Raw genomic sequence first — 10,874 nt, 5'->3', positions numbered from 1 at the left:
TTATCCAGCAGTGGTGTATGTTAACGAAGTAATAATGCTTTGTTACAAGTATTTTTTGGAAGTATCTATACATGACTTGAGTTTTAATATTTCAGACAAGTTTCAACTACATTTCCTAGATTCAAGATTCAAAGTGTTTATTGTCATATGCACAGTATGGAAACATGTTTCCCTGTACAATGAAATTCTTACTTTGCTGTCCACAGAATGCCTAATGTGTAGCAAATATAAAAGAAATATGAAATAGAAATTTAGAAATTTACAATAGAAAGAACAGTGCAAATAAAACAGTACAGTGCAAATTCGAACAGTGCAATTGTGCATGTGCAAACGGAATAGTAAACTGTCAGGTACAGTTATGAGGTCGTGTGTGTGAGGTAGTTGCTGTGTGAACTCCTGTCAGCAGTTTAGGAGTCTGATTGCAGCGGGAAAGAAAGAGTTCTTTAGTCTAGTGGTCCTGCATTTCACACTTGTGTACCTCCGGCCTGAGGGTAGAAGTGTGAACAGACCGTGCTGGGGGTGGGTGGGGTCCTTTAGGATGGAGGCAGCTCTGCTGTGGACTCTGCGGTGGTAGATGCTCTGCAGAGAGGTCAGTGGAGTCCTGATGATCTTCTCAGCAGTCTTCACCACTCTCTGCAGGCGTTTGCGGTCCACAGCAGTAGCACTGCCGTACCACACGGTGATGCAGCTGGTTTCTAAATAAAATATATACTTTTACACCACTACATTTCCACTAAGTATTTTAGTTACTTACTACAAAGGGACTGAAGGAAATGGGAGAGAAGGAAAAACTGGATTTTGTTATTTAAAACTTTTAGGCTGTAAAAAAAGACCTTGTTTTTGTAAAAGTGTCATTTACGCTCCATTAATAAGGTGTTGTATTTTACAAAGAAATAGATGTAATAATTCTCAAACTGCTTGCTTTTTTAATTAACAGCATTGGCTTGTGCTTTTTCTTCCAATAGGCCTACTTAAGTACATTTAATTCATAAAATTACTATTGATACTTAAACATAGTAAACATCAGATACTTTATATGCATCCAGTGCTTCCACAATGATTGTTAATTGTGTCTTTAAAGAGGTAGCGAGACAAGCAGACACACTGACAGACACTCTTATAGAGATGTACACACTCATGCACTCAGGGACACAGATAAACACTCAGAGACACAGAGGCAAGCAGAGACAGAGCTCTCAGTGTGAAAAGAAAGGAGCAGAGAAAGAGAACCGCTGCTGACCAGCGTGGAGAAATGCAGAGAAATGCGCTTCTGGTTTGATCAGCAGGCGGCATAAGAGAGACATGGATCAAGACAGGACTGATCAGCCGTTGAAAAGGCTTCCGCTCAACAGAGATGCACAATAAATTTAATCTTTACAACAATTTTCAGTCAAAGTCAAACTACGAGGCTGCCAAATGTCATGTCAGGTGTTTTAAGAGAAAATGAAAAAATGGGAGTCTCCAGCAACTGACTTCAACTTTATCATTACTCTTTAGTACTTACCATATCACGTTAATGGTACTCAGAAACAGGAACAGAGTGAGATCTCCTTCTTTTTTCTTGGACAATTGAGTCATCTTCCCTTGGTTTCTTTCCCAATGGTAAAGTTTCCAGTTGCAGCATCCTGTATTGTAAAACACCTGACTTCTAAAAACATAAATACTGTTACTTCTAAAGTTCAGGAAAAATACATTTCTACAAAAGATAATCCCTTCATGCACTTATTTACATTTTATCACAGCAAAACACAGGTATAAACATTTTATTGCACTGACATAATGCTTTCATTGCAGGCTTAATGTGTAATACATCCTCGTTGGACTATGTTGTGGTGATCCCACAATGCAAACAACTATAGACAGTCTGAGAGGGCCACAGATATTATTCCATCAGGCCTGTCAATGCAGATGCAGTCAGAGGTTTATCTGACTTATGTGGTAACATGGGGAAATGGATGATTTTCCATCAGCTGTTTGGAAACTGCTGGTGTCAGCCTGAAACACTGCAAAAAACAACTGCAATAGAAGACTAACCAACTGTTAATGAATAGACATTTTAGCGATGTCTATTTTCCCATGCAAATCTCACTTTCTACTACAAAGAAGTCAGATCAATGAATAACAGGTGCAATCAAGACATTCAACACGTTATACAGTGTGTTTGTCTTTAGAGATAAAATGATTGGTCCATTAATTGATTAGATGAACGAAGGAAAGTTAATTAAACTTTTTATAGGCTATTGCTTTAGACTAGCAGGCTAATGCTAACAACATCAAACACACAACTAATGTTATTTTAGGCAACACTTAAGTAACATCAGTTTCTAAACCTGTGTCTTCATTTTAGCTTTCACAAAAAGACACTGAAATTACCATCAGGATTCACATTATCACTGTGTTTTCTTTGTTGTCATGATTACTCCCATATTACACCAGTGATCTGCAAACCAAGAACATCTTTGCTTCAAATGCTCCAGACACACATGAAACACAGAGCCGATGAGTTACATGTGACAAAACTGACAAGTCAAAGTTATGACTTTTTTAATTTATAATTCTGACTTGACTGTAAGTACAATTTTATCCCAAAAGATTAAAACCATGTCATATTATGAGCGATCAAGTCAGTCAAAAATGTTGACTTTGCATCTGTCAAGTTTGGACTAATCTCCTTTATGTACATTGTATGTTATGATTTGGACTGAATAATTTGGATTTAAATTAACTTTTTTTCAGTCAGTTAAAATTTTAACTTGACATTTCACAATTCTTACAAAGCTAGTATTTTCATTTTTTAAAGTGCCTATATATATATATATATATATATATATATATATATATATATATATGTATAGAGAGAGAGAGAGAGAGATATTTAAAAAATCTGTCTGAACACATTAATTAACTTGTAGGAAAAAGTTATTATCTTGTGCACATAAGATAAAAAATAGATATCACCTTGCAGGACTTTTTAGCGACGTACGTAACATTAACTATTTATATATCTTTTCTGGCAGAGATGGGCTTCCATACTTTTAGCTTTAGCACTGTTATTAAATTTATTATTATTAAGTTATTTATCTTTTGGGGTTAATTTAATCTCAACACAAGTTCATATTTGTTTAATGACTTAAAATCTTGAACTTTAGGCTATTAACCTTAATATTACCACAACCTTACCAGATATATTGTTTCCCATAATTTCCCCGGCCTGCTTTAAAAGTTCATGTGACATGAGAGTTTCTGTGATCTCCTGTGACTAAAATGTTTCCTGACACTGGTGTGTACACAACAACTGCAGACATCACATGACATGGTAAAGATTAACCATAAATCTGCTTTAACTTTCACTTTACTTTGTTTGTTAAATGATATATTGTATTCAGAGAGAGCTGTAAAAAGCTGAATGACATATAAGAGTGTGAGAGTGACACAACTCAACATTTTTAGAAAAATACTTATTTGCAGCCTTTGTCATAAATCTCACTATGGGGCCCAGACTTTGTTTTACTCATGACACACTTTAACTTCTAAATCAATATCTGGAGCTATCAGTGTACACAGCGTACTCTTCCATATTAGGACATAACACTGCAGTCATGCACGTACACCCACACAAATACAAATACACCTACACAAATCCACCCAGAAATTGCAGGGAGGTATTCGGGTTACTTTTTGGAAAGCCTGTTGAGGTTGTCTTTTGTCCATTTAGCTTTGAAAAAGTCTAATTCTTTGGTTTTGTTGTTGTTGTTGTTGTTGTTTTAGTTCAGCAGAAAATTGCTGTTTTAGAGGTAGGAGATCAAATATGACTTTATTTGGACTGTCATTTTTTGTTCTGGCTCTGTCTTATTTCTTCACTGCTGATAGCCGGCCAACGGGTAAGTTCAGTTATTTGCTAAATATGTCAATTTGTGTAATACATCAAGATAAATTCTTCATTAAGCTACACAATTTCTTTTTGTATGCTGATAAGGAATTATTTTGTTGTGTGCAATCTGTCAGTTTTTGATTCACCAACTCCCTGAAATCTGCATTCTTAACTTCAAATAACTTTTAATTATAAATAGCCTGATGAATATTGAACTTCCAGAATATAAATCAACAAAACTTTTTTTTTCCAATCAGATTCACTCATCAGACATAAAAATATATGCAAACCTCTATATTTATCCCCTAAAATAAATATATAATATAAAAGAGACAAAACATACAAAAGGGAGAAGATACCTTTCACCTTAAACATTTTGAGACAGAAAGGATGCGTGAAAAAAAAGCCAGAGTTGGTAGGTACGTAGTCAGAACTTTTTTGGGGGAGATAAGAGGAGTTTTTTAAGTTTAAGTTTTTAAAGTTTTTTCTTACTATATTTGGCATACCCTTGTCAAATGTATTGTACTCATAATGTTATTGATTTGGTTAACCCTGACAGTCAAGTATTTGATGTCACACATATCTGGCCACTTTTGTATTTAAGGGCATCAATATTTTAACTTAGATACATTTTTATGTTTTGCCTTTTTCAGTTAAAGCTCCAGTGTGTTCTCTGTACCTTAAAATGAGCCGCTTATATCTACACCTGCCATGTTGTTCTACAGTATCCCAGAATGAACAAATTAAACACTGGATTTAGATAGCGCTTTTCGCATTTTCATGTTTTTATTTCTGCAACAGTAATTTTCCTACCTGCTTGGCACACGAGAAAAGTTTCAGTTTTTGCAATTTGCTGCCCTTACCACAACAAGCTGCTTACACACTGGACCCTCAAATTAATTCTGTTTCATTATGAAATTTTGGAGGGAGGGTTTCCAAAAGTAAAAGGGAGGGTCCCAGGAAGCTATTAATGGGAAGGGCCTTGCTTTTTAAAATATCAACCTCCATCCCATCCCAACGTCCAACCCCAGTAATTTTTGTACTGTCCCGAACTTAGCTAGGTTCCGAATATGGTCATGAATATAATTAACAGTGTCAAATGAGATTTTATTAAAACGAAGGGAGAAGAAGATCAAAGACAGTAAGACACTTACTGTCTTTGATCTTCTTCAGGCTAACAGTTTTTGATAAATAGTCTTTTACAATGACCCTCAAGAAGTTTCACAATATGAATGTCCTTAGAACTAAAAGATTTCAGTCACTGATCCATTAAGCATTTCATTCACTTCTTTTCTTCCCTATGTGCGTTATTCTCAGGTGGCCACCTGCGCAACATGGAGAGCTTCATCCGAGCTGTGCAGCAGGTGGAAGACTTCAACCCTGATCTGTCCCCCCTCGCTCTGGCCCGAGCCTTGCGAAGGACCGCTGGCCACGACGATGTAATGACAGTTCACTTCTTGGGTGCTTCGTATAACCTCACGGACGCTGAGCTCCTAGAGACAGCTATTCTCAACGCCTCATCCTTCAGTTTTTTTGATAAGGCCATGCACCACATTGTGACAGACTATGGAGAGGAAAGAGGGGTGGTTCTTGCTCCAGATGGCACCACAGTAGCTCTTGCACCGTTACTGCTAGGAATTGAAGCAGGACTGGCAGCCAAGATGGAGGGGACACCAGCTGTTGGGATCTTCCCTCTCACCTTAGGTAGGACTCTGGGCTTATCCTTCCTCAGTCTCCAGGACATCCCGCCATCTAAGCGCCTGGGGCCTAATGGGTGCTGGGACAGCGTGGACCAGCCTAAGTTGTTCAGGCTGTCTCGGCCTGCCACACTGGCAACTGACGCAGTTATTAATGGTGGCATGGATGGACTCATACTGGGCACGGACCTCAGCAACCTAACTGCATCTGAACAGCCGCAGGCCCTCAGTGAGGTTTTGAAAGGATACTACAGTTTCACTCTGCATGAAGGACGGGGTCTTGATGATATAACCAGCCATGTTAGCCCAAGGCGAAGGGAGATCTCTAGAGCTATTCTGGAGTCACTCGATCTACACAGCCAGGTGATGGAGACATTGGCATTAGTCTGGAAGTTGGAGAAGACAGATTGGATAGCTCAGGACACTGGAGTGGGGAAGGCTGTGAAGGATGGATTACAAGCATTTGTGCAAAACTACTGGGGTAAGCTATGAATTTATCAACAAAAGTGCATTTGGGTGCAAAGTAGGGCTGCAGTTAACCATTAATTACATCAGCGGTTAAACAACTGATTATTATTATTTTTGCAGAGCAGTCTCTGATTTCCCACTGCTGAGTGAGCTGCATCTCATCCACTCAGTCATTCCGTTTCTAAAATCTGGCAAATTGTGAAAAATGTCCTTCACAAGGTCCCAAACCCTATGGCGTCTTTTTTGAATGCCTTGTTTAGTTTCACCAACACTCCAAAAGCCAAAGAAATTCAGTTTACTGTAATAGAAGGGTATGAAATCTGAAATATACTCAGATTTTGGAAGCTGCAACGCTAACTTCTGCTTCAGAAATTGCTTAAATTATATTACATTGAGTTTATTGCAAATTTCTTCTGTCGACCAGCCAATTAATATATGTACTAACTGTTGCAGCTTGGCACAAAGGCTAGTCCTTGGTATGGTTAAAGAAACCTGCAAAGAATAATTTTTCTTATAGTCTAGTGAGTCTTGAACAACATTTTGAGCCTGAAATAATATCAAACTTTGAGAGTGCAAAAAATCCATAATGTTATTTTTTCCTTATAAAATCTTCATTTTATATTTTACAAGAGTAGAACAGGCTTAAAAAGTGATGCTGGGATGTACTGAGACACCCAACAGTACACATCTGCATCACTGCAGCAAGATGAGAAGTTAAACAAAATGTAAGTTTTACAGAGGGCTTGAAACTGCTCTTTAAAACTACTCTAAGCAATATTCTTATTGAATAAGCAAGAGATAAACTGATAATGAAAAAAATAGCAAATTACCACTTGACTCCCTTTAGCATCTTTTAGCAATTTAAATTAAAATCTTTCTGCATTTGCTCTGATAAATTTGCTACCTGCCAAGCAAAAACCAGCCCACACATAGGCTACGTTTAGCGACTAATTGCAGTGCAGTTAAGGAGCTAAAGGGCCAGATATGTACCACAGGAGTCGGTAGAGACCAAATACGGAGTTAAAAGAGAGCTAATACTGGATTTACACTCATCTTGTGGACAAAAATCCAACTCTGTGCTAACATGTTTAGCACATTGACTTTATAAGATATTATTCACTAAATGTTGACTGCCCTAAGGAGGTTTTTTAAAAAGTGCAGGTTTTAATTTGTTTAGAAATGTGTGAAGATATGTTTTGAGCAGTTTTACAGTTGAAAAATAAGCTTGTCTGCGCACTCTGGAGAAGAAATTATGTCATGGAATCATTTCTTATTTCTAAACCGGACTACTTCAAACATATCTTTAACACTCTGTACTGCAAGTTTTGTTAGTTAGCAGCCGCCACATACACAGACACTGACATATCGTGAATAAATACTGAATACCAGTCAGGCTCTAGGTTCAAGTCTTAGACCTCAACTTTTGAGTGTTTGGAAATACAGGTCTGTGGGTATGACGGCCAAAATTGTTGTGGCTTTGGTTACATAACCCTCATCCTCTCTCCTCCGCTCCTCAGACTGCCCTCAAATCATCCCTCGCTGTCAGTGGGGGGCTAAAGCCTACCAGAGTACACCTATCCCAATGTCTCTGCCCGTCCAATTCCTCTATGTTCACCACACCTATGAGCCGTCCTTGCCCTGTTTATCCTTTCCGAGCTGCTCTCGTGACATGAGAGCCATGCAGCGTTTCCATCAGGAAGATCGTAATTGGACTGACATAGGATACAGGTAACCAACTGTTGTTGTTGTTGGGATATTTTGATAGCTATGTTCATTGGCTTTTCTTTGCCAAAAGTTAGCCTAGATACAGAGATTGATACCACTTAGGGATGGAGTGTGATGACGTATGGCGTGAAGACTGGAAGCAAGGGGAAACAGCTAGCCTGCCTCTGTCCAAAGTTTAAAGCACCATTAAAGCTGACTAAGGAGCATGTATCTCTCACACAATCATGTAAAAGCTACAGTTTGTGGATATACAAGGAGTTACGTGCAGTAACTAATGTTGGGTAGACGGATAACTTGTTCTTCAAGATATTGTTACACTATGTTACTCCCTCTTAAAACACAAATTGTTGTCTTTTTTTTATAGGCAACTAAGATACAAACAACTAGGATATCAACTGTTAATTAAAGGTGTTGGCAGGTGGATTTTTTCTTTACAGCCAGGCTAGCATTTCCCTCTACTTTCAGTCTTTATGCTAAGCTAGGCTAATCACCCTCCATCTCCTATTCATAGTCAACACACAGGCATGAGAATTGTTTCCATCTGCTCTTAGCTCAGAAAGAAAACAAGAATATTCCCATCATTGTCATTCTTTTCATTGAATAAGCAATTCATGCTTTCTATGTTAGTTGGAGTAGCCTATATGTAGGAATGCTGCAGATTTCTTGTCTTTCATTTACATAAACATAACATTTATTCTAAATATCACATCACCCTCCAGTTTCTGCATAAATGATAAGTTTACCCCAGACCACTTACACTGCATTTATTGATCGTATGACTACTGTCTTTGCACCCAAAGCTTTGTGGTCGGCTCTGACGGCTATGTCTATGAGGGCCGAGGTTGGTACTATCTCGGCACACACACCAAGGGGCACAATGCCATGGGGTACGGTGTGTCCATCATTGGCAACTACACTGACACCCTGCCGTCCCGCCATGCCATGGACCTGCTGCGCCATCGTCTGGTCCGATGTGCAGTAGATGGAGGAGGACTGGCTGCTGACTTCACTATCCACGGCCACAGACAGGTGGTGAACTACACCGCCTGCCCTGGAGATGCCTTCTTTTCAGAAATAAGAAGCTGGGAACACTTCAAGGTATTATAATGGCCACTGCCAGCTGTTATTTTTCTTAAACTTCTAAATAGCTTCACTGAATAAAATGGCTCTGGTGTTAATCCTCCAGCATCTGGATTAGTTTAGATCTCATTTGTAGTTATGCTGGTGGCTGTTTAGTTTGTAATAACTACTAACTTCTAAGGGATTACAAAGGGATCTGACATGTTTATAGAACTTTTCAATCAACCAATACATGTCTGATCAAGTTAATGGCTTGGCAAGGTTAAGGGGTAACATCAGTATTTTTCAACCTGGACCCAAATTTTACATGTTTTTGTGTTTCTGATCTGAACATTTTTTTTAAGTGATCCAGTATTGAGAGAAACTTCTACAATGTAAGCACTCAGGGCATTTGGAACTGTTAATTTTCATCCACTAAGTGCTTGTTTTTGCCACTGACATGATCAGATTGTAAGTCTAAGTGTCTGACAACATTATGGAAAGGTTCCCTGCAGAGGTGGACTCATTGTTAAAGAGTAAGATCCATTTAGTTTAACCAGAAACAGCCCAGATAGTGCTCTTGCCAAACCCCCAGACTCCATTTAAGCTTTTGAAACACAAGAAAATCTGACTTCTTTGAAAAATACGAGACGAAAATGACCAGTAAAAGAAGAAATGAAAAGATTAGCAAAAAAACCCTTCAAAGTATAAGAAAATGAAATAAAATAAGAAAAAAAGAAACAGACATTTTCTCAAGCCTTTTTAAAAATAATTTTCTAGTATCTTCTTGCAATTTGTAGAGCAATTCTTACCAAATTATTCATTGCCTTTTCCCCATGTTTTTGAAAGAAATCACAGCAATTTGCTCAGGGTTTAAAAGTTTAATTACCTGTGAAACTTGCCTGAAAGCAGCACAACAAAAGTGACGTTGCTCCAGGTTTCAAAGGGTTAAATTAACAGTAATTCCATTATAGTAAAAGACACTTAATTCAAAGTTGACAGAAACAAAAGAAAACTTACAAAAGCAGCCTTAATTCATCTTTCAAGAATCACCAACTGTGGTTCTGTTGAAATAAACACTTAATTCACCTATAGATGGTGAAAATATGCCAGCTCTATATATACGCTTAAAATACAGTTTATTTAAATGGAGTCTGGTGTGTATGACAGTAGCTATTTCACTGAACAAAAAGGACTTAACTATATATATATACTATATATTTACACAACAACAAGAGAGAATGTCAGTCTTACCTCACAATTATCTTATTTCTCCCCTCGTGATTTTACAGGAATTGGATTCTGCAGAAACAGAAGAATAAAGGAAACTGGTCAACTATAATAAATGTTTGTTTCTAAAACCTGTCCTGTTCAATTTTCTTCTACTGGCAGGATTCATTGCCAGGTTTTACATTTTCTCGTACTGGTATTGATTCAAACTATGCAGTGATTGCTTTACACCAACATTTTTGTTTATAACAAAAACAGAATATAAAAGCATAAAACTCTATGCAAGTTAGGTTTGGTGCACACAGGATGGTTTTGCCTTCTGGATATTTTGTTAGAGTCTGTTGCATCTTCTCACTGAGAGCAAGGCTTCAGTCATAGCAAATATTAAATATATTACTAATTAAATGGAGCCTTTAAAACTACACTCAGTAACAAATGAATCACTCAAATTCCAGTCAAGTTCCCCATGCGTAAATAACAGCAAAGTTCTTCAGAAATGCGGCACTAGATGATGCAAGAAATGGCTACAACTTATGTTTATTTTTATGACTGATTAATCTGCAAATAATTTTGTGAATGAATTGTTTAGTCTCTAAAATGTTTATGTGTAACAACCCATCAGACCACTAGCAGACCTCAGTGTTTTCCTTCACTTTTTGCACTTAAACATGACCCGCTTTCCCTCACACACTGACACTAAATGACCTGGCCTGTGCTGTTACACTCAGCTGACTGTTTACTTTGCAAAGTTCATTGTACAATGGGAAGATGCAGCAGATGTAAGTGCAAGAATAACAGAATACACTTATGACAAACAGCATAAC

At 37.8% G+C, this 10,874-nt stretch overlaps 1 protein-coding gene and 1 long non-coding RNA gene across 2 annotated transcripts; one reads left to right on the top strand and one right to left on the bottom strand.

The window, feature by feature from the left end:
* Window positions 1-58: 58 nt before the first annotated feature.
* On the bottom strand, window positions 59-3,501 carry LOC148189918 (uncharacterized). Its single transcript, XR_015776212.1, has 3 exons — window positions 3,181-3,501; window positions 1,505-1,648; window positions 59-695 (listed from the first exon to the last, which is right to left on the bottom strand). It is a non-coding gene; the product is annotated as an uncharacterized LOC148189918 (long non-coding RNA).
* A 155-nt stretch (window positions 3,502-3,656) lies between these two features.
* Window positions 3,657-10,181, top strand: LOC121941470 (N-acetylmuramoyl-L-alanine amidase). Its single transcript, XM_042484265.2, has 5 exons — window positions 3,657-3,881; window positions 5,189-6,049; window positions 7,554-7,764; window positions 8,562-8,859; window positions 10,113-10,181. The coding sequence occupies exons 1-5, from the start codon at window positions 3,809-3,811 to the stop codon at window positions 10,140-10,142; spliced, it is 1,473 nt and encodes a 490-aa protein (XP_042340199.2). The 5' UTR covers window positions 3,657-3,808; the 3' UTR covers window positions 10,143-10,181.
* The last annotated feature ends 693 nt before the right edge of the window (window positions 10,182-10,874 follow it).

The sequence above is a fragment of the Plectropomus leopardus genome, chromosome 3 (assembly GCF_026936395.1).
Source record: "Plectropomus leopardus strain MGB_pleo_1.0 chromosome 3, ASM2693639v1, whole genome shotgun sequence".
In the NCBI taxonomy this organism is placed as follows: Eukaryota; Metazoa; Chordata; class Actinopteri; order Perciformes; family Serranidae; genus Plectropomus; species Plectropomus leopardus.
The sequence above is the reverse complement of the archived record's forward strand: the minus strand, read 5'-3'. Positions and strand labels throughout refer to the sequence as shown.